Source organism: Panulirus ornatus, chromosome 26, assembly GCF_036320965.1.
Source record: "Panulirus ornatus isolate Po-2019 chromosome 26, ASM3632096v1, whole genome shotgun sequence".
In the NCBI taxonomy this organism is placed as follows: domain Eukaryota; kingdom Metazoa; phylum Arthropoda; class Malacostraca; order Decapoda; family Palinuridae; genus Panulirus; species Panulirus ornatus.
The window spans coordinates 2,484,114-2,509,113 of NC_092249.1; the positions used below are offsets into that span (position 1 = coordinate 2,484,114).

Genomic DNA, 25,000 nt, shown 5'->3' on the forward strand with positions numbered 1-25,000 from the left:
ACCAGGTCATCATGCTCAAGGATCGTAGAGTCGTGCTCGAGGGTTGTACCGTCGTGTTTAAGGGTCGTACCGTCGTTCTCAAGGGTCGTACCGTCGCGCTCAAGGATCGTACCGTCGCGCTCAAGGGTCATACCGTCGTGTTCAAGGGTCGTACCGTCGTGCTCGATGGTCGTACCGTCGTGCTCAAGGGTCTCACCGTCGTGCTCGAGGGACGTACCGTCGTGCTCAAGGATCGTACCGTCGTGCTCAAGGATCGTACCGTCGTTCTCAAGGGTCGTACCGTCGCGCTCAAGGATCGTACCGTCGCGCTCAAGGGTCATACCGTCGTGTTCAAGGGTCGTACCGTCGTGCTCGATGGTCGTACCGTCGTGCTCAAGGGTCGTACCGTCGTGCTCAAGGGTCGTACCGTCGTGCTCAAGGATCGTACCGTCGTGCTCAAGGGTCGTAGCGTCGTGCTCAACTAAATCGAACTCCCATTTTCTAACCTAACCTCAAGCGAAGGGACGTTTCGACTCCATGAGATCAATGAACACAAAATCCCTCCATCATTATAAGACCAAAAAACCATAATATCGCTCTCCATCATCATCTAATACAGATACAGGAAACTTAAATTCATACGAATGGGGCTGTCAATTTTAATAAAATACACACGAACATATATCACTCTCTGGCCATTAAGCATAAATATGAACTACCTGGTTTGCGTGGAACTCATTCATATAGATATAAATTACGAATGAAGTGATAAACGGGAGGAGGGGTGTCCACAACACACGAGCATGCGCAGAGTTAAATGGTGATAAATTGGGAATCAAACGTTGACCTACCAACTACATAAAGCTTGTATATCTCTCTCCAACGCTACAAGCATCACCAACACAAAAACCAAAGGGTACTCCAACACTACAAAAACCATCATCACCAACATATGAACCAATGGTTCTCCAACACCACGACCATCACCAATATAGAACCACTGCCTCTCCAACACCTCTACTATCACCAACAATATGAAAACCTTCGCCCCTCCAACACACCACCTCCATCACCACCGTCAACGTGGTTCTCCAACGCTAACGTCTCATTCGCCACCACTCATACAATTTCTAACATCATCATCATCGCCCATTAAACCAAAACCCATCCATTCAAGTGTCTGCTTTTAGATTGTACTTCCATAACCCAACCAACAATCAACAACCAAACAACATGTTGTTGTTGTCGTCTCATTAACGCTATCATTTTCTTTTTTTTCCGATCAGTGGAAAGGTTAATACTGTCTTCTCATCTAGGTCAGGTCAAAGGTCAGGGCGGGTGTGTGCCGACAGAGTAGTAAAGATGCGTTTGCCAGTCGAGGTGCGTCGTCGAGTGCGTCATAAAAAGATGTGTCTGACGCAAGTGAACTGAAGATGTGTGTGTTTGTTGGAGGGACACATGCATTCGCTGGCAAATACTGGATGGCGTTTCTTGGGTTCGCATGTCCAGTATGTTGGTTCAGATCCTACAGAAACAACGATGTTAAAAAAATAACACACATTGCTATAAGTACATAATACCCCCCCAACTCGTATTATATACCCGAAATAACCTATCTAAATCACTCGCTCACACACACACACACACACACACACACACACACAACACGGACAGCCGACCAGATAAAGAGAAGCATAGATGAAAAGACCTGAGATTCAAGAGAGATGTATAGATACACAGATACATAGACAAAAGGATAAACTAACAAAAGTAAGGGAGGTTCATAATGACATTTGAATCAAATAAACAAAACACACACACACACACATATACCAAATATTTATCAAATGGCGTCCAAGCTTCGTCTCTTCGATGTTTATTAACTGACCGTTATATTTCTCTCTTGTGTCTCCCCCTGATGATGTGATTATCACACGAAAGTGCACTTGGGAACTTCTCGTGTTTCATTTTCCCCGTGGACTAATAGGAATATATATATATATATATATATATATATATATATATATATATATATATATATATATATATATATAAAGAGCGTGGTTGAGAGAGCAGAAGAGGGTGTTTTGAAATGGTTTGGTCACATGGAGAGAATGTGTGAGGAAAGATTGACCAAGAGGATATATGTGTCGGAGAAGGAGGGAACGAGGAGAAGAGGGAGACCAAATTGGAGGTGGAAAGATGGAGTGAAAAAGATTTTGTGTGATCGGGGCCTGAACATGCAGGAGGGTGAAAGGAGGGCAAAGAATAGAGTGAATTGGATCGAGGTGGTATACCGGGGTTGACGTGCTGTCAGTGGATTGAATCAAGGCATGTGTATGGGGGTGGGTTGGGCCATTTCTTTCGTCTGTTTCCTTGCGCTACCTCGCAAACGCGGGAGACAGCGGCAAAAAAAAAAAAAAAAAAAAAAAAAATATATATATATATATATATATATATATATATATATATATATATATAAAGTGGGAGAGTCGGAAGCAGATAATAACGCGTTTCAAAAGCCGACACGTTTAGTTAGGTCTGAAGGGCCGGAGTGTAATATGGGGATCGAACCCTTCCTTAATGAAGCAGATAAATTTCCCCCTATACATTCAACCCCCGCCTTAGGTCAATACACTCCCCCCCCCCTCCCCAGGCACTCAGCAGTGCCCCAAAGTACACCAGATATACAATACACCCACTACACTTCATACACAGCACGACACAGTATGTCACGTTCATCAACTCTTGCTAATCTAATTTCTTCTAGGAATTATGAAACTCTTACCATGAATATTCACGAGGGGTAAATTATCATCATAACTTTAGCTAGAATTACTATCATTTAAATAAACTACAAGAAAAAAAATGTCAAAGGACTTTTCCAACGAATTTAACAGACACACCAACACAACTAAATGCATTTCACGGCTATAAACCTCTCTCTCTCTCTCTCTCTCTCTCTCTCTCTCTCTCTCTCTCAAAAAGAGAAAAAAAATATGGGGGAAAATTGGTTTTGTACATACCAAACCCCATTTTCTATCACTGTACCGCAAGGTCTACGGAAAGCACAACCCACACACACACACTTCACAAAAGCAACATGGAAAAGAAATAGCCACTTCCCCACCCACACGGGAACACAATAAAAAGAAAATAAAAAAAACCTTGGACTTAACAACCAGTATTTGAACAGCACTGCAAAAAAAAAAAAGAAAAAAAAAAACCAAGACGAACCAACGACCTTTAACTGCCAATGACCTCAAACAGTAGTTAAGCTCACCTTTAATATTACATTTTATTGGTTCCTTTAGCAGCGAACACAAACCCCGAAATGACCAAATATGAAATTTACATTTCCGAATTAAATCGTTCGATAACAGCAAAGTCAAATTAAACAATATCATAAAATATTAATATCGATATTGAATTCAACTTCGTTTGAATTCCTAATTACCTTAAAACTTCAAAATGATCAAATCCTCTGAAATTACATTGTCCAGTGAACTGATTTAAAAAAAAGTAAAGATATAATTTACTAATTAGGATAATTAGCATAATCAAACCTACACCTAAGCTTATATCAGGTATTAAACTTATTTTTTTTTCTATTCAAAAATTTCATCTATACTTTACAATACACTACACTACACACACACACACACACACACACACACACACACACACACATACACACACACACACACACACACACACACACACACACACACACACACACACACACACACAGGAACATCCATATCAATTTCCTTTCATTAAACCATCAATAATACTTCACCCAAACTTCATTTATGAAGACTAATGAATAATATTATTGCTACCCCAGACTGAACAATGTTGTCGGCAAAATAACGCTTCAAGACAAAAAAAAAAAATGCCAGCATTTACAATCGGCATTAGTGAAGACACTCAAAACTATATAAATTTTCTCCTAAGGCCAGTATATTATCATACCTTCCTAAACTACATATGACGATATTCCAATTATATATATATATATATATATATATATATATATATATATATATATATATATATATATATATATATATATATATATATATATATATATGACGGTCTAACCACATCTATGTAACCTACACATTAATATACATTCCTGTAATGTGTATATATGTACAGAATATATGGAGATCTCTGGTCGTGTATGTAACATACATATTAATCAGTAGTTTATATAAATGGACTCTGACCTATCCTGTAATGTGTGTGTTCATGTATATAATCTACATAATGTAGATAATTTACATATCCATATAAAGGAGAGTGACTTATCCTGTAATGCCTGTGTATATATGAATATCGTGAATACATGGAGGTCAATAGATCCAACTCTGTAACCAGCTCGACATCCAAATACACATTACTGTAACACTAGACTCAAAAAACCTGTTCACAGGGTAGAAAATGGGATGTCACATACACGATTTCATCTCAAACTATTTCCCCCAATTATATCAAACCATCTCAGAAAAAATACCCATTAAACTATACATGTTTTAGTTATACTAATAACAAAGATAAATATAAAACTGTAAGGGATTTATTTACATACATGTGCCAATGATTTTTTATCTCTGTACGATGTTAAACATCAATAAAAAATGGGAATTTACATATACAGTGACATTCTAATCATTTGTTTGAATAAATAAAATCGCGATAACATTTATGATGGACTAATTTTTTTCTTTTTGAAAGCTGAAATACAGTAGTTGATCTCCCCCTTAAAAAGTGCAATTTGCTCATTTGTATAATACAGGAGGAGAGTTCTCCCATATCTCTCATAATTACCTTATTCTAATTACACCCTCGTGTGTGTGTGTGTGTGTGTGTGTGTGTGTGTGTGTGTGTGTGTGTGTGTGTGTGAATATTCATGTTCAGTAACCAGGCTGGTTTAAATGAATATAAATTACATGAATCCATCACGCCAAATAAGTAATAAATAACCCGATGATCTAGCTGCACAGGCTGACCGAATTCCAGTATCAAATATTCTATATTTTTAACGAATTTAACATATTTCAACGCATAACTGTACAACGAACGAACGCTTAAAATAAAGTTAGATGTCCATTAAAAATTACCCTAACGCTAAATTCAATCGCACCATCTGTAATACCTCTATGACCTAAAAGGAAAAACATAGAAGAGAAAATGAATTCGAAAACTGATTACAGAATAGATCAGTCACCGCTGCGCGTCACAGAGAATGGACGTTCCCAACTACAGAAAACGGGCTCCTCGAAAACGGAGGTTCAATGGCACACTAAAATGGTACACGAAGCTTAGTATATCATCCTCATTTTCGACTTTCTGTGATACTTATGTATTCATTTATACATTAAAAAGTCGAGCAGTTATTTAATCTTACAAAATATTTATCATTAATAATATCACTGTTTTCTATTACAATTATCTAAGCCAACAAAGAAATGATATCTCCCCTCCCAACGCTCAATAATATATATATATATATATATATATATATATATATATATATATATATATATATATATATATATATATATATATATATTAAAGAGAATATGAATATAAATCCTAGGAGAAAATATGAATATTGCCACATCTCTACCAAATGAAATCTGAATAAAATCCTCACAAATCCCGGATTACGTTCGCTAAAATTTAGCGCAAAGCTGGAAGGGCGAGTCGAGAGCCCCTCAGCGTTAAGATTTAGTCCTTGTGAACAGGGTTTCTAATTAAATACTGCCAGGATTTACAGATGGCATTAAATACCCTGGGATTTTCCCCCCAGGTCCCACACTGAAGTCCAAAGGAAGGATTAATGTCCCGAGTAAAGGATTAATGGCGCGAACTGTGAGGTGGATGACGTATGATGCAACGTCATCATACGTCACTCTGAGGTGGATGACGTATGATGCAGCGTCATCATACGTCACTCGTATCATGACGTTGCCCTCTGGCCTTCCAGACCTCCAGTAACAGACGGGCGTTACGAGATGGTGTTATGAAGTATTAAGTAACAAAAGGGGCGTTACAAGATGGTGTTATGAAGTATTAAGTAACAAAAGGGGCGTTACGAGATGGTGTTATGAAGTATTAAGTAACAAAAGGGGCGTTACGAGATGGTGTTATGAAGTATTAAGTAACAAAAGGGGCGTTACAAGATAGTATTTTCAAGTCTAAAGTAACAGACAACCGTTACAAGTAACAGAACGGCGTGCTAGAGGGGGTCGTAACGTCGTTATAAAGGGTCGTAACGTCATGTTATAAAGGGTCGTAACGTCATGTTATAAAGGGTCGTAACGTCGTGTTATTAAGGGTCGTAACGTCGTTTTATTAAGGGTCGTAACGTCGTTATAAAGGGTCGTAACGTCGTGATACTGCACATGAAACCCCATTACATAATTTCATTCGTCATGATTAGATTACATTCTAAACAGCAGATTACATTAACCATCGAACAGCTAGGGTGAAAGCTGGCCAAATTACATTACGAACCCCGTGCCCTAACCATCGCTGTAATGCCGTTTAATGACATGAACCGTACAGCCACCTACGATTAACGAAATACCTGTCGTAATCATTCACGTAACAGTAAAGAAAACGGGAGAGCAGTTTCTCAAGGACGTTAATCACCAAACGACCCCAAGATATAAACGAACCTTAACCAGGGGTTACCATTATCATCCAGCCCAGCCCTTAACGTAGAACCAATGTAACAATCTTCGTAACTTACTAACTAATTACCTTCCAGGAGTAATTAGCCCAGAGGACGCCTCCTCACACATCTCCAGCATCTCATGTAATGATGATGTCAAGTCCAAAATCATATTTTTTTTCGAAATACATTACAAAGTATGTCTCTTTAGCAATTCCTTCGTTGTGTTCCTAAGTAAAAAAATAAAAAAAGGTCATCTCGTAATTAACAGGTGTTGAGTTTAAACATCAAACAAGGGGATGATTAATGACCTCAAATTACTACGTCATCTCTCAACCATCTTAAAGTATCCGGAAGCTAATTTGAATATTGATAAGGCTAGTGAAGCTCATATCAGACCAGGTCATGTGGGAAACGCATTCCATTATGACGGGAATGAGTTAAAGGGATAGGCAGGCCTGGCGCTACCTCACGTATGGGTAAGGTTTAACCCGTGTGTGAGGTTCGCGAGTAGGACGAGAAGAGAATAGATGGAGGAGAAGGGTGTTGGAGGGAAGGGATGTTTGAGATGGGTGTTGGAGGAGGGAGAGGATGTTTGAGGAGGGTGCTGGCAGAGAAGGATTTTAGAACAGAAGGGTGTTGGAGATGGAAAACGTTGGGGAAGGGTGTTGGAGAATGTTGTTGGTGGGGATGATGGAAGAAAGAGTGTAGGAGGAGAATGGGTGAGTTGGAGAAGGCAGGTAATAGAGAGGGAGGAATGTATATACCGCTCATCAATAGTCTTTCCTGTTCCCCCAATTTATATCACCATCGTCCCTCACCACACGTCTGTCTTCCATCAATTCTTGATCATTTCCAGTCCCTCATACCTTCCTCTAACTCCAGTTAGCAGTGTAATCCTCCAATCTCTTCATCCCTTATATACATTCCACTCTCACCAACCCCCCTCCTCCTCCCTAAACCTACAAGACTGTCTCGTTTAATTCCTTCATCACACGTTCACACCTCCACTCATTTGAACCCCCTCTCACATCCACACCCATCCATGCCAGCTCTCTCTATCTCGTCTCTCTTCCGCTCTCACCGTAATCACTACCATGGTAGTATGTTCCAGCGCTCAGCATCTCTCTCTCTCTCTCTCTCTCTCTCTCTCTCTCTCTCTCTCTCTCTCTCTCTCTCTCTCTCTCTCTCTCTCTCTCCAGTTATAAGATGCAAAGTTATTCACAATCCAATGACCTAACTAATGGAACACTGTCCACCTGATTGACACACGTCTTTACCCCAGTTTCCCCGGTTCCTTCTGCCCAACCAGCCAGCAAGGGAGCCTGGACGACTCGGGCTTCCTAATTAAGCTTCGAGGGAGGAAGAAGAGAGAAGATGGAGGGAGGGAAGGAAGGGGGGGGCCTCCTTTCCCAGTGGCCTTGATGGCCATCAGGTAATGCATACGAACCAGCTCTGGTCTCTTCGTCCATTGAGTGAGCGCAAGAACAGGACTTCAGGTTGGTCCCAGACCCCAGCTGTGGGGGTAGAAGACCTTCCCAAACCATCGTAAGGTAAGGTAAGGTCCCAGACCCCAGCTGTGGAGGTAGAAGACCTTCCTAAACCATCGTAAGGTAAGGTAAGGTCCCAGACCCCAGCTGTGGAGGTAGAAGACCTTCCTAAACCATCGTAAGGTATACGTAAGGTAAGGTCCCAGACCCCAGCTGTGGGGGTAGAAGACCTCCCAAACCATCGTAAGGTATACGTAAGGTAAGGTAAGGTCCCAGACCCCAGCTGTGGGGGTAGAAGACCTCCCAAACCATCGTAAGGTATACGTAAGGTAAGGTAAGGTCCCAGACCCCAGCTGTGGGGGTAGAAGACCTCCCAAACCATCGTAAGGTATACGTAAGGTAAGGTAAGGTCCCAGACCCCAGCTGTGGGGGTAGAAGACCTCCCAAACCATCGTAAGGTATACGTAAGGTAAGGTAAGGTCCCAGACCCCAGCTGTGGGTGTATAGAAGACCTCCCACACCATCGTTAAGTTTGTAAAAACATGACGAATACATTTTCCTGCATCGTATGTCAGGATACAAGTCCTAGCTCCTTGGGGGCCCCAGCCTTAGCAGATTCTCATGGAGAAAACAGGACCTCCATAATTAAAGAGTCCAAAGGATGTTCTAACGATTGGCTGTGAGGATTAAAAGGCGATCCTGTGGGAGCGACCTCGAAATGGTTCTAAAAGGGAAGATGGCTCAGACGTGAGGCACAGGCAGTGACATAATCACATGTTCAGTGGAAGAGAGAGAGAGAGAGAGAAAAAAAAAAAGGTTTTCTAGAATGTCTGGCTACCTGGAAGAAGAAGGAGGGTGTTTTTTTTATAAAAGTCCCTGCCACATGTAACGAAACAGAAAACGTATCAGGGCCTGCTAACTTGACCCACAAACATAACTAGAGGCTATAAGGTCTAATTCCTGATGGAGTTAGTACAGGTTTACGACCACCGTGGTGACGTGAGGGGGAGGAACACGGGGCAAACAAAGCTATAAACTATATGCAATATCCTGGTATAGAAAACACAAGAGGTATAAAGGTGGGTTATTTCTATAAGGGGAATATATAGCCATATAAAAGAAATATTTCTATAGCAAGGGAGCGTATATAAAGCGCATCGTCTGAAGGAAACTGGTACAAGATATTTTACCCAATAAAACAGGTTAATTGAATTAGCATATTATAGGAAAATACATTCCAACTGTTCATATAAGCTACTGGTGTAGTGTGGTGGGGTGCGGTGTAGTGTGGTTGAGTAAGATGTAGTGTAGTGTAGTGTGGTGTGGTGTGGTGAGGTAGAGTAAGATGTACTGGTGTGGTGTGGTGGAGTGTGTTGTGGTACAAGTGTGGCGCAGTGTGGTGTAGTGTGGTGTGGTACAAGTGTGGTGTGGTGTGGTGCAGTGTGGTGTGGTGTAGTGTGGTGCAGTGTGGTGTGGTACAAGTGTGGTGTGGTGTGGTGCAGTGTGGTGTGGTGTGGTGTAGTGTGGTGTGGTGTGGTGTGGTGTGGTGTGGTGTGGTGTGGTGTAGTGTGGTGTAGTGTGGTAGAGTAAGATGTAGTGGAGTGGTGTGGTACAAGGGTGGTGCAGTGTGGTGTAGTGTGGTGTGGTGTAGTGTGGTAGAGTAAGATGTAGTGTGGTGTGGTGTGGTGTGGTACAAGTGCGGTGTAGTGTGGTGTGGTGTAGTGTGGTGTGGTGGTGTGGCGTGGCTCCGCTGACAGAACACATGGACACCCAAGTTACAATTCCCGTCGACACTTGAGTTAGTGAACAAAGTTATAATGAACGAGGAAACGCAAGCCTCACCAGGATGAATAATAATGAACGAGATGAAACACACACACACACACACACACACACACACACACACACACACACACACACACAAACGAGGCAAACAAAAAATATAGAAAACGGAAAAATGATAATAAATTACGGGATGACTATAAGAAGGTATAACGCCATGTTTAATGATACGAAAATGAAAGTAAATAACCCGAAAAATGGTCTGGAAACTACGCCCCCCCCTCCCCTTAAACCACAGTGGGTCAAGGCCACTGCCGTGCCACTGGTAAAACTCGAACAAGAACACCATTCTTCTATAAGTAAGACTCAGTGATATTCTAATACACTACCCATCACCAGGACGTATTCATATGACCTCGTATAGCCAGCAGATGACTTGCCCGTGACCTCAATACTTAAGAAGAGACGTTGAAAAATGCCTCACAGTTCACAGAAGAAATGTCACACACACTCACACACCACCACAGATATTCATTCTAGTCTCAACTTTACACAGTAAAAGATTACGGGTAAGACGTGGAGCTCATTACACCTGTTGTATTTATACATTCAGCAGAGAGGAGTTACCATAATACAATACTGCATTGTGGGATATTGTTTACCTGAAGGGATGTTGGGTGTAAAATGTACCCAGGCGAAATTAAGTAACACAAGATCGAGATAAATCGTGTTTGATTATACTGTATCAAACGCGGGACGTAAAGTGTTTAAATGACCCTAGTTCGTGTGGTAGATCTCCGAGAGATATGTAGGTAAAATGCAGTAATATAACGTGTGGGAAAATATGTTACTACCACGAACATAAATGAAGGACCCTTGAGCATGTCAATACGACCCTTGAAGACGACGGTACGACCCTTGAACACGACGGTGCGACCCTTGAACACGACGGTGCGACCCTTGAACACGACGGTGCGACCCTTGAACACGACGGTACGATCCTTGTACACGACGGTACGACACTTGAACACGACGGTGCGACCCTTGAACACGACGGTGCGACCCTTGAGCACGACGATACGACCACGACGGTAAAACCATTGTACACGAGGGTACGACCCTTGTATAATACGGTGCGACCCTTAAATACGACGGTGCGACCCTTATACACGACGGTACGACCCTTGAATACGACAGTACTGCCCTTGAACACGACGACACGACCTTTGTGTACTAATAATCTGACCTTTGACTTTACCCTGACCCATATCCAAGGCCATACCGTCGAGTTCAAGAGCTGTACCATTACGTTCAACAACTGTACCGTCGATCTTAATGACGTACCGTTTTCTTCAACAGTCGTACCGTCGTGCTCAGAGTTTAACATTAACATAAGTGAGACAAAAACGTATCTTAGTTAAGATAACACACCCTTGCAGTTAACAAACTTAAGATACCTCTTTAAGCATGACAGATAAACCAAAATTAAATGGTCTGGGCATTTAAGTACGGCTTTAAGTGAGATACGCATTGTCAAGAAAGACACTTACACTTAACTCAAGTGCGACTTAACCCGGATATAGACTCTCTTCCTCCTAGATACAACACTGCTAGAAAAATAGCAACAAGAAACTGACTCGATAGATATCTATCATTCTCGGCCCAAGACAGAAATAACGCCAGTGGGGAAACTGTCCACTGGGAAAAGACAAGATTTCACACTGGAAATGAAAATACATCCACAGTGGAGGATTCACTGACCTAGACACGACAGTTCGTGTTATATATTAAGTGGAACATCTTTCTGGGTTCCTCCACCTATTTCTGGCCGATCGAATGTCATCGGCCGATCTAATGCCATCAATGAGCCGATCTAATGGTATCGGGTTTTTCTGATTCAGTAACTAACATTTCCCGAATCACAGTTCAAACTTTATATATATATATATATATATATATATATATATATATATATATATATATATATATATATATATATATATACTTTCTAATGAACCTTGAAAGTATATGTAAAAAGTATCAATTTAAAAGATTACGACGGTACGACCCTTGAGCACAACGGCACGACCCTTGAGCACGACGGTACGACCCTTGAACACGACGGTACGATCCTTGAACACGACGGTACGACCCTTGAACACGACGGTACGATCCTTGAACACAACGGTACGATCCTTGAGCACGACGGTACGATCCTTGAGCACGACGGTACGACCCTTGAGCACGACGGTACGACCCTTGAAGACAACTATACTACTCTTGAGTGCTGTCTGTTCACAACAGAACCAACAGGAGCATCACAACGGTCGGAAATAATTTGGGCGTCAGGGTTACGAAAAACAGCGAAGACTCTCTGCCACCATCTTTCACCACCTGGCTCTCTGTCACCACCTGCCATCTCTGTAACCACCTGCCAGAGGCCGCCCATCTACCACATCCATGTTGTCCTGTTGCCCAATTTCTACTTAAGATTATCGAGTAATCAACAGGTCATCTACTGCATTCTACAAGCAGATACAACCAAGGCAGTGGAAGGGGAATAAGTAAGTGTTCTAGACAGTGGAATATCCAGTGGTACAACCCTGGGCAATGGGACAACGAGTGGTTCAACGTAAGCAGTGGAACAATATGTGGTACAATAGCCAGTGGAATAATAAGTGGCATAACATTAAACAGTGGAATAATAAGTGGCATAACATTAAACAGTGGAATGATAAAATGGTATTCATCCTCGGCACTGTATAGTGGAACTGAAGAAATGACACTTTAAATTGGAACAATAAGTGGTAATTAACCCTAAGCAGTGGTACAACAAGTGGTAATTAACCCTAAGTAGTGGTACAATTAACATTAACCTTCAGCAGTGGAACACCTGACACTACACAAGGCAGTAGAACCCCAAGTGGTACTTACCTGACCCACTAACATCCTAAATGCTACTTACCCTTGTCAGTAACACTCCAAATGCTACTTACCCTTGACAGTAACACCCCAAATACTACTTAACCTTGGAAGTAACACTCCATACGTTACTTACCCTTAGAGTAACACTCCAAATGCTACTTACCCTTGCCAGTAACACTCCAAATGCTACTTACCCTTAAAAGTAACACACCCAAATACTACTTACCCTTAAAAGTAACACACCCAAATACTACTTACCCTTAAAAGTAACACACCCAAATACTACTTAACCTTAAAAGTAACACACCCAAATACTACTTAACCTTAAAAGTAACACACCCAAATACTACTTAACCTTAAAAGTAACACACCCAAATACTACTTAACCTTAAAAGTAACACACCCAAATACTACTTACCCTTAAAAGTAACACACCCAAATACTACTTAACCTTAAAAGTAACACACCCAAATACTACTTACCCTTAAAAGTAACACACCCAAATACTACTTACCCTTAAAAGTAACACACCCAAATACTACTTAACCTTAAAAGTAACACACCCAAATACTACTTAACCTTAAAAGTAACACACCCAAATACTACTTACCCTTAAAAGTAACACCCTGAATACTACTTAACCTTAAAACGACCCCCCCCCCCCACCACCAGCGCCCTCAGGCAACCAGAGATGGTGGCCGGGGGTGGAGACACAGGCAAACAAGCAAGGGGGTACTTACCCTACGCAGCGGTGGTTCCATGTCTCCGTTGGAGTACGTGGGGACGTGGCCATTGGCACTGGCCGGGCCGGCTACAGCGCCTATGGCAGGCGCTACGAGAGCTGGGGTAAAGCCATTCTGTAGAAGGCTCAGCCGGCGCTCGAGTTCCTCTGGGTCGTTCAGCACGCGCGTCTCCACGATGGGAGCCGATCTACCCACCTGAACGTGCCACGAGAGGTATGAGAACGGACGCCATCATCATTGATCATCTATCAAATTATAATACAGGAGGGGAGGAGGACTCCCACCCTCCTCACCGTCTTCTACGACAAGCTGGTGATATACGAGGGGAATATCCTGTCCTTATTCGTCCTTTAATCCTAAGGATTCAATTAGCACACAGGTCAAACAATGAAGTGTCACACGAGGTCAGTCCATTCCCGTAAGGTCACACTGTTACCACACAGGAGCACCATACACACAAACACACACAGTGTTACCATACACTCAACCCATCAAAACCTCATAATTGTTATCACAAACACATTTCTTTTTTCTCGTTCGCAGTGTTCATGTCCTTGAACACGAACCCAGAAGAGTAATTACACTGAAATCAATCTTTATGAAAGACTAACACATGTCCTGAATTACCATAGTAAATGTATGAAATTATCAATACATTTCTAGAAATTTTACACCCGAAAAAAAAATACATATATATATATATATATATATATATATATATATATATATATATATATATATATATATGTGTGTGTGTGTGTGTGTGTGTGTGTGTGTGTATACCTATTCCCGTAATATTTCGCTAACAATCACTACTTCTGTCGATGACTTAAACTTTTTCACACCTCACAACCTCACAAACAACACGATTTGCATCACACACTACGGATCAAAGACCTTCTGGTATGCAAAACATCCCCCCCCCCCCCATGTCAAACATATCTCTCTAACACATATCAAAGCAAATCTAAATAAAGACTCATTAACAAATAAATTTCAAACACCTGCTGAAGCATTTCGCTGTATAATTCTTAAAAAAAAAAAAAAATGTTTTTTTGGTAAATAATTCCTCGTGTAATATTTGGTGTAGCCTAATTACCATGTATGAATAATTAATCAAAGGGCCCAATCAAAGGATTTACTTTTAAAAATATAAAACTTCCTAAATAAAACGGTGTATATAAACCCTGTAAACCAGTGGCCTCACAAGCGCCATCTTGCTTTAAACCATCGTAAATTAATCATATGCACAAGAATATTGAATCTTGTAATGGAATGTGAGGCACTAAAACGAACCTTAGGCACTGAAATACTTTTAAATCCCGCGAGAACGTCGACCTTACAAGCGTCATGCCGGCGGGACTCTTCCTAACACACTCTTGCCCCCTTAAGCCACGCCCACGTCCTCGCTCAAGTGTAAACATTCACTCCTGAAGCAGGTATGACCCTCGAGTGTGACCCCCGAGTGTGACCCCCAAGTATGACCCCCGAGTGTGACCCCCAAGTATGACCCCCGAGTGTGACCCCAAGAGTGTGACCCCCGAGTGTGACCCCCAAGTATGACCCCCGAGTGTGACCCCCAAGTATGACCCCCGAGTGTGACCCCCAAGTATGACCCCCGAGTGTGACCCCCAAGTATGACCCCCGAGTGTGACCCCAAGAGTGTGACCCTGGCTTAGAGTAGTACATATAATCAAGTGTCCCCCCCACCCCCCCCAGCTGTCATGTTCCAGGCGACTGTGAGAAATGTAAGCGCTGGTTCCCAACTGTCATGCTGTCATGCGTCACGCCCCTGCACGTGACTGTCATGCGTCACGCCCCTGCACGTGACTGTCATGCGTCACGCCCCTGCACGTGACTGTCATGCATGTGATTGGTCGTGATCTGTCGAACAAACTTGCCATCAGTGGCGGCTGAGTGGTGCTGACCTGTCTGACCTGGAAGTCAGGGGACGTGGGTTCGATCGGTCTGGCCACAACGAGGCGTACGTGTGACCCGGATTGGCGGAGCACCACGGCGACCTGGTCACTCCCCATCCCTCTCAGGTTCACGTCTCCGATCTGCAGGATGTGGTCTCCAGACTGCAGACGTGCATCCTGCAAAAAGAAAAAAAAAATGGAAGATTAGTACCAAATGGAAAAGGTCCTGGGTTAGAATCCTTGCAAAAATGAAGAAGATTAGTACCAAATGGAAAAGGTCCTGGGTTCGAATCCTTGCAAAAATGAAGAAGATTAGTACCAAATGGAAAAGGTCCTGGGTTCGAATCCTTGCTGCTGATAGCAACACATGCAAAAGGTCCTGGGTTATATATATATATATATATATATATATATATATATATATATATATATATATATATATATATATATATATATATATATATCGACACAGGTATACTTACAGTATACAAGTTCTTTTGAAAGATAGATTGTTGATATTCTACGTTACGGAACGATTTTAAAACTTACAGGATCGTCTGCAAGCGACCTTAGGCAGTGGACTTAATAATGTAGAACCCGGAGAGTGTGGCTAAAAAGGTCACACACACACACACACACACACAGTAAACACGCCTCCCAGTTCTAACGCCACAATGAAGACGATGAATGAAACACAGACACGATACACAGAACTCGGACCTCCCACACCATCGTAAGGTAAGGTGCCAGACCCCAGCTGTGAGGGTAGAAGACCTCCCACACCATCGTAAGGTATACGTAAGGTAAGGTAAGGTCCCAGACCCCAGCTGTGGGGGTAGAAGACCTCCCACACCATCGTAAGGTAAGGTCGCAGACCCCAGCTGAGCGGGTAGAAGACCTCTCAAACCATCGTAAGGTATACGTAAGGTAAGGTAAGGTCCCAGACCCCAGCTGTGAGGGTAGAAGACCTCCCAAACCATCGTAAGGTATACGTAAGGTAAGGTCCCAGACCCAGCTGTGGGGGTGGAAGACCTCCTAAACCATCGCAGGGTAAGGTAAGGTCCTAGACCCCGTGGGGGGTAGAAAACCACCCAAACCATCATGAAATAAAACTGAAATCACATATACAAGAAAATCAAAAGTAATTCAATTCATCCACCATTAATCTAATAATCTAATAAGTGTAAAACCCATAATTGTGTCATATACTAAGAATGAAAGGCAAACTCGTTCAATAAGCAAGAACAACATTTTCGTTTTAAAATATTATTCATATCCATTTATATAATACTCTGGCTCACTTCATTACTATAATGAAACCTAGACAGACCATCATATTTAAAAACCTCTCTTACGGTCCAAAATGCTACGTTATTTCATAAGAAATTGTATTCCAGGTATAATAAATTCTCTGAAATGAAGGCACAAAGTAATACACACAACATACCTCGTATGTAATTAACAGAAATTTTCAACAGAATGTTTCTCTTATTAGCGAAGTCACTCCGGGGTTTGAACACACTTGAATATTACTCTTTCATTTCCAATTTCTCTACGAGGAATATCACATGCGAGAAATACCCTAATTACGAAATGGTGCATCTGTCTATACTATGCAAACACGCAGAGAGAAATATATCTAAAGGAAGGAGGAAATAAATGTTTAAATTTAACGCAAGGAGAAAATGTTTCATTTCCTAAAGTCGTATTTTTAACTGAAATTACGACATTCACGTAAAGCATACTTGCAAACATTAACCTTTTAAGCACGACGGTACGACCCTTGAGCACGACGGTACGATCCTTGAATACAACGGTACGACCCTTGAGCACGACGGTACGACCCTTGAACACGACGGGACGACCCTTGAACACGACGGTACGACCCTTGAGCACGACGGGACTATCCTTGAGCACGACGGTACGACCCTTGAGCACGAAGGGACGACCCTTGAACACGACGGTACGACCCTTGAGTACGACGGTACGATCCTTGAACACGACGGTACGACCCTTGAGCACGACGGTACAATCCTTGAACAAGACGATCCTTGAGCACGACGGTATGACCCTTGAGCACGACGGTACGACTCGAGCACGACGGTACGACTCTTGAACACGAAGGTACGATCCTTGGCCTAACGTCTGACCTGACACTTAAAAGAAAACGGGAGAAAAAGTAGGAAAGAAAAAAAGAAAAGAAAACGTAGACAGACCTCGTACGCCCATTTTCTTTTTAAGGGGTGGGGAAGGGGTTAGGGGGGGGGGGTGAAAAAGCAGGAGGAGGGGATGTGTGTTCTAGTATTCCCGACACGAACAAGGGGAAGAGGCAATCTAGAAAACCAAGTGATATATGGGGGAGGACGGAGAGCCATCATGTCCACCTGGAGCTGTGACGACAGACCCAGGCCAAAAACCTCACACATCACTGCCAAGAAAACGTCTTCATTACACTGCCCTGGCACTGCTAAAGGGGGGGTAGGGGGGCGGGGTCGTCACGTCATAGACGACGGCATCATACCTAAAGGGTCGTACCATCGTGCTCAAGGGTCGTACCGTCGTGCTCAAGGGTCGTACCGTCGTGCTCAAGGGTCGTACCGTCGTGCTCAAGGATCGTACCGTCGTGGTCAAGGGTCGTCCCGTCGTGCTCAAGGGTCGTACCGTCGTGCTCAAGGATCGTACCGTCGTGCTCAAGGATCGTACCGTCGTGCTCAAGGATCGTACCGTCGTGCTCAAGGGTCGTACCGTCGTGTTCAAGGGTCGTACCGTCGTGTTCAAGGGTCGCACCGTCGTGCTCAAGGATCGTACCGTCGTGCTCAAGGGTCGTCCCGTCGTGCTCAAGGGTCGTACCGTCGTGCTCAAGGGTCGCACCGTCGTGCTCAATGGTCGTACCGTCGTACCCATCCGTCGTACCGTCGTGTCCTAGTGACCCAACCATATTCATAATCTCCCGTGGTCCCCCAACACAGCCAGTACCACACAGCGTACCACAGTGGTTCTACCACAGTTACCGACGAACGAGTTTGCGTAATGCCCCTCACCTGTTACCACAACCACACTACCACACTCCTCACATACCGATCACCCATCTCCTCCTCCAAACCACCTCAGGATCATAACAAGATCAACCACTTAACCCCCCCTTAACCAATCGTGTCCATCACCTACACTCAGCTAACGACCATTAGATCTCCCCCTTCTCTCTCTCTCTCTCTCTCTCTCTCTCTCTCTGCAGAGTGAACTGCCTAACCGATTACTTCCATGAACGAATTGCCACACCTGACTGGCGGAGGAATACCCAACACTTACTTACATGGTTTACGACATGTGGGTACATCACTCATGGACGTTGTCGTATATCACCCCCCCCCCCCCAACCCAGACACCACACGGGCGGTAAATCAAAATGGTTTGCGTCATGAATTCGCAGACGCGTCGCAGGAAACACCGATAAACAAGGTATATTGCAGATGACACGTCACGGAGCAAGGGGGGAGGGAGGCAAAACGCAGTAAATAAATAGATATATACATTTACAAGCATTACGGCTCTGAGAAGAACAGGTCTGTGAAGCATACTAAAGATATATATATCCGCTTTACTTTCATGAAGCATTTAAATACATGTGGCATACAAGGTCAAAGGTCACGGGGCTTCAGTTGCAACAAAGACTATGAATATGAACATCTTTATTTACGTAAGGTAAGGTCCCAGACCCCAGCTGTGGGGGTAGAAGACCTCCCAAACCATCGTAAGGCATACGTAAGGTAAGGTAAGGTGCCAGACCCCAGCTGTGGGGGTAGAAGACCACCTCCCAAACCATCGTAAGGTACACGTAAGGTAAGGTAAGGTACCAGACCCCAGCTGTGGGGGTAGAAGACCACCTCCCAAACCATCGTAAGGTATACGTAAGGTAAGGTAAGGTCCCAGACCACCGTAAGACATACGTCATGAGATAAAAGGGTTAAAAGGACAACACTCACCCTGTCTGCGACACCTCCAGGCAAGATGGTCTTCACCACAACGCCTGTTGATCTGCCTCCGATGATGCCAAAGCCAAGACCCGAACCATCGTTAATGAGGTCAATCACCTCTACCTGCGCCCACTCGGTGTTCAGCTGTGGTGGGGGAGAGAGAAACGCCAAAGGTCATTAAGTGTGGCACAGAAAGATCGAGGTCACGACCTGTAAGTGTGGCAGAAAAACACGTTTAAGTACCTGTAAGTGTGACAAAGAAAGATCGAAGTCACGACCTGTAAGTGTGGTAGAAAAACACGTTTAAGTACCTGTAAGTGTGGCAAAGAAAGATCGGTTTCAGTACTTATAATTGTGGCAGACATGAAGTTCATCACTGTACGTGTGACACAGACACATCAGTGTAAGTACCTGTAAGTGTGGCACAGAAACATCAGTGTAAGTACCTGTAAGTGTGGCACAGAAACATCAGTGTAAGTACCTGTAAGTGTGGCACAGAAACATCAGTGTAAGTACCTGTAAGTGTGGCACAGAAACATCAGTGTAAGTACCTGTAAGTGTGGCACAGAAACATCAGTGTAAGTACCTGTAAGTGTGGCACAGAAACATCAGTGTAAGTACCTGTAAGTGTGGCACAGAAGCATCGGTGTAAGTACCTGTTAGTGTGGCAGAGAGATATATATTCCTGGAAACAAGGATTTAACACATAATAATCTTCCATATATATATATGGAAATCCTCCCCTCTCTTTTTTTTTCCTTTTTTTTGCCAAGAGAAGGAACAGAGAAGGGGGCCAGGTGAGGATATTCCCTCAAAGGCCCAGTCCTCTGTTCTTAACGCTACCTCGCTAACGCGGGAAATGGCGAATAGTTTGAAAGAAAGAAAAGTATATTCGTGTGTGTTTTCAAAACTCATAACCCCGGTATCTAATACAATTAACAGCTTGGGTGATTACTCTGTACAACAGTGTAAAGAAAACCAGATTAGAATCATAATGATGATGAGACGAGGGAAATTAACAAGTGAATGATAACAAGGGAAATTGGGGGAAGAGCACAGAGCAAATATGGAAGGAAATGCAAAGCACGAAAAGTAACGGATAACCGGAGAGGGGGAGCGTGGGTGGGAAATGAAAATAAATGATAAAAGATAAATAATAGAGTTAGGTATATATTTGGGGAGGGAGGGAAGGGAAGGATGTAGACATGGGGGAGAAAATGTATTTGAACAAGACGAATGAGAGAGAGAGAGAGAGAGAGAGAGAGAGAGAGAGAGAGAGAGAGAGGTAATATACTGAAAGAGAGAAGAGATGAAGGCATGAGATAAGGGGAGAGAGAGAGAGAGAGAGAGAGAGAGAGAGAGAGAGAGGTAATATACTGAAAGAGAGAAGAGATGAAGGCATGAGATAAGGGGGGAGAGAGAGAGAGAGAGAGAGAGAGAGAGAGAGAGAGAGAGAGAGAGAGAGAGAGAGAGAGAGAGAGAGTCAGTCAGTCTACCGGTATCCATGGCGACGATTCTGGTATTGGCCAGTGCTGGCGCGTAGCGCTCGCCGCACGTACCTTCTGGCCAGACCCCAGTTGGCGGTCACCCATCCAAGCCCTGACCTGACCCAACGCTGCTTAACCTCTCTGATTCCACGAGCGGCGGAGGGCAACAACGGGTAACACGTAGTATGGCCATAATTCAAGAGAGAAAAGTCACAGATCAACGCTGAGTTGAGGGAACGAATGGAACAGACAAGCAGAGAGGAAAGAACAAAGAAAAATAAACAAGGGGAAAACACGTCAACAAATCCGGATTAAGACGACCAAGTCACGAACGACCAATGGTAGAGAGGCGACCACGCACTCAGGTCATGGTCGTTAACGAGCTAACAGCCCGTGACGTGGCATGTCATTCTCCAGAGATAAGGACGACAGACGGAGGCGCCTAGGACGACATCAACACCTGGTGACGCCCTTGACAGATGGAGTGGAGGGCGAGGTAGCAAGGATGGAGTGGAGGGCGAGATTTCAAGGATGGAGTGGAGGGCGAGGTTTCAAGGATGGAGGATGGAGTGGAGGGCGAGGTTTCAAGGATGGAGTGGAGGGCGAGGTTTCAAGGATGGAGTGGAGGGCGAGGTTTCAAGGATGGAGTGGAGGGCGAGGTTTCAAGGATGGAGTGGAGGGCGAGATTTCAAGGATGGAGTGGAGGGCGAGGTTTCAAGGACGACCCACAGAGGAATTTACGACAGAGAGGTAGATGGTAAAGCCTTTAAAAAATAATAAAGTCGAATCTATCAGATGAATGAAGAAGCGACGATTAAAAAAAACGCTAATCATGAATATATGATTAATCATACAGATTAAAGGCATGAAGCAATATTACTCCCACACCATAAATGAATCATTCCCTTTTCATTAATCATATGATCATTTTTAATCATCCGTTTCTCCAATTAAAATACGAAGTGTTCATTCCTGCTTTAAAAAAAAAAAATGCCCAGGTCTGAAAATCCAGAGGACTAGAATAAATACATGCGAACAATTTACATACACTGTATTAATCTGAATTATTTAAACGTCCGCGTTTTCTCCATGGGTTTCCCATCCTTCCAAAAAAAAAAAATTTAAACGCCCTTTCCCTCCGAGAAAATAAGGTGTATTATGAACCAACGATAATATCTCTCTCAGAGCAATTACTGAAGCAAAATAACGACCTCCATTGATCGTACTCTTTATCTGGCGTTTTTTTTTTTTCTTTAAATGCGCACAGTTCAGAAACGAAAATTACAAACCCAAATTACATACCGGTTCAAACTGCGTGTTTGTGTGTGTGTGTGTGTGTGTGTGTGTGTGTGTGTGTGTGTACTCTATTCTCGCTGTTTCATTTCGCTTTCCCCAAACATTCTTTAGCAAAATTATCAATTCATTTTGACTAATTATCCATTTAACATAAATGAATAAATCATACAATGAGGGGGGGGGGTTACTCACTACCTCCCTCACAGGGGGGTGGGGGGGGGGGTAGGGTTCCATGCCTCATGCAGACACGTCACAACACGTTAATCACCTCTAGATAAGACACGTGGTTGGCTTCGCTACATACCCTGTCCTCCCCTCCTTTATATCATCACCCGGATAAACACCGTGTGACCATGTCTTGGTCGTTATCTTCTCCCGCCCGTGTGGTCTATTGTGGTCTGCAGGGCAATGTGTAAAGGGTGGATGGTCTATTAACAGGCAAGGGCCCGTGCAAGGCTATGGGGTATATAAAGAGGACGTTTAAAGACAAGGGCCTGTGCAAGGCTATGGGGTCAAGCGACGTTTAAAGACAAGGACACGTGCAAGGCTAAGGGGTCGTACACAGGGCGTTTAAAGGGCACGTGGTACGCATATCGGGGTTATTCAGTGACAGCAGATCAGAAACACAGACATCAGTGCCACGTAGAACTGTGAACGGATGACCCAAATAACAAATAACTGTAGCCTTTTTTTAAACTGCCTAGACGCAGATATGAGTTTAAAGCCCGTATACTTACAAAGTGTTTCTGTCCTAAGAGATACTTACACTTTACAGAAGTCAAGCATTTCTTCTATCACTTAATAACGAAAAACGCCAAGAGGAATATATCATCCTCCTCTGCGCTATAAACTCCGCTACCGGCATTATTTAAAAACGTTTTCCAGACCTTCGGGTCTTATAACCGAATACACACAATCGAAGCCAAGCCTTCTAACATCATTCATATGTATATATATCACATATTCTCCTGACTCAGCCAGGACGAATATATCAAAGCGTTTACATTTATCCCTTCTTATTAATTCATGTCATTTAAATAAAATCGACTGGCACAATACCATTTAAAAGAAATGGACAAAACAGGAGTAATGGTTACGAATGGTGCATTAAAGATGTGGTAAAAGGTAATAATAATAATAACACACACAGACACACACACACACACACACCATTAAGTAAATTCGTGCCAATGATTTTTCTTCTTTTACCATCTCTCGTTTTCTCTCCCTTCCTCTTCTTCACGTGTGAGAGCCAGAAAGGCTCTCCACCAGCTGAATATTTCCCAGTCCAAAGTCACCATAAATACTACACAGGCAATTTGAATTTCACGCTCTGCTTCTGAAGTTCAGAAGGCTTCAGGGAGTTGTACTTACATCCGGCTGAAGTTTAAATTCGTAATATACGTAGTTCAACGCGAGTGTAAAAAAAAGAGAAAAATCATATCTCTCATACAAAATCTATAAAGATGAACATCTATTTGCAAATCGAAGGAGGATTTTTAATTCTAAAGTTGTTCAACATTTGTTATGCCATATACACTAGCCAGATATGGCCATGAAGAACACCCCAGAACAGAAGAACTTTGAGAACATCTGCTGCGTCATTAAGCGCCTAATCTCATATTTTTTTCCCACAGGTCACCGGGACAAACTCGCCTTTTACGACTACACTAGAAACCCTCATTATTCCACTACAACTACAACTAGAAACCCTCATCCTTCACTACAACTACAACTAGAAACCCTCATCCTTCCACTACAACTACAACTAGAAACCCTCATCCTTCACTACAACTACAACTAGAAACCCTCATCCTTCACTACAACTACAACTAGAAACCCTCATCCTTCACTACAACTACAACTAGAAACCCTCATCCTTCACTACAACTACAACTAGAAACCCTCATCCTTCACTACAACTACAACTAGAAACCCTCATCCTTCACTACAACTACAAACCCTCATCCTTCACTACGACTACAACTAGAAACCCTCATCCCTCACTACAACTACAACTAGAAACCCTCATCCCTCACTACAACTACAACTAGAAACCCTCATCCCTCACTACAACTACACTAGAAACCCTCATCCCTCACTACAACTACAACTAGAAACCCTCATCCTTCCACTACAACTACAACTAAAAACCTCTCACTTTCCACTACAACTTACAAAAGAAGAACAACACTATCAACATCTTTCTCTATAACTTTTCATCAGCGGGTTGTAATTCACAACCACACACACACACACACACACACACACACACACACACACACATACACACCCACCCACACACCCACCCACCCACCCACACCCACACACACACACACACACACCCTAACACACCCACCCACCCACCCACCCACACCCACACACACACCCACACCCACCCCACCCACCCACACCCACACACACACACACACACACCCACACACACACCCACACCCACACCCACCCACACCACCCACACCCACCCACCCACCCACCCACACACACACACACCCACACACACCCACCCACCCACCCACCCACACCCACACACACACACCCACACCCACCCACACACACACACACACACCCACCCACCCACCCACACACACACACACCCACCCACACCCACACACACACACCCACCCACACACACACACACACACCCACACACCCCCACCCACACACACACACACCCACCCACCCACACCCACACACACACA

General features: G+C 43.4%; 1 protein-coding gene across 1 annotated transcript in view; it reads right to left on the reverse strand.

The window, feature by feature from the left end:
- Nucleotides 1-25,000, reverse strand: part of LOC139757455 (multiple PDZ domain protein-like) — a 963,136-nt gene that overhangs the window by 753,094 nt on the left and 185,042 nt on the right. The window contains exons 5-7 of the mRNA XM_071677982.1: nucleotides 19,507-19,641; nucleotides 15,533-15,700; nucleotides 13,602-13,799 (exon numbers count right to left, since the gene is read on the reverse strand). Of these exons, the coding sequence (XP_071534083.1) occupies nucleotides 13,602-13,799; nucleotides 15,533-15,700; nucleotides 19,507-19,641 (501 nt within the window). The remainder of the gene's footprint in view (nucleotides 1-13,601; nucleotides 13,800-15,532; nucleotides 15,701-19,506; nucleotides 19,642-25,000) is intronic.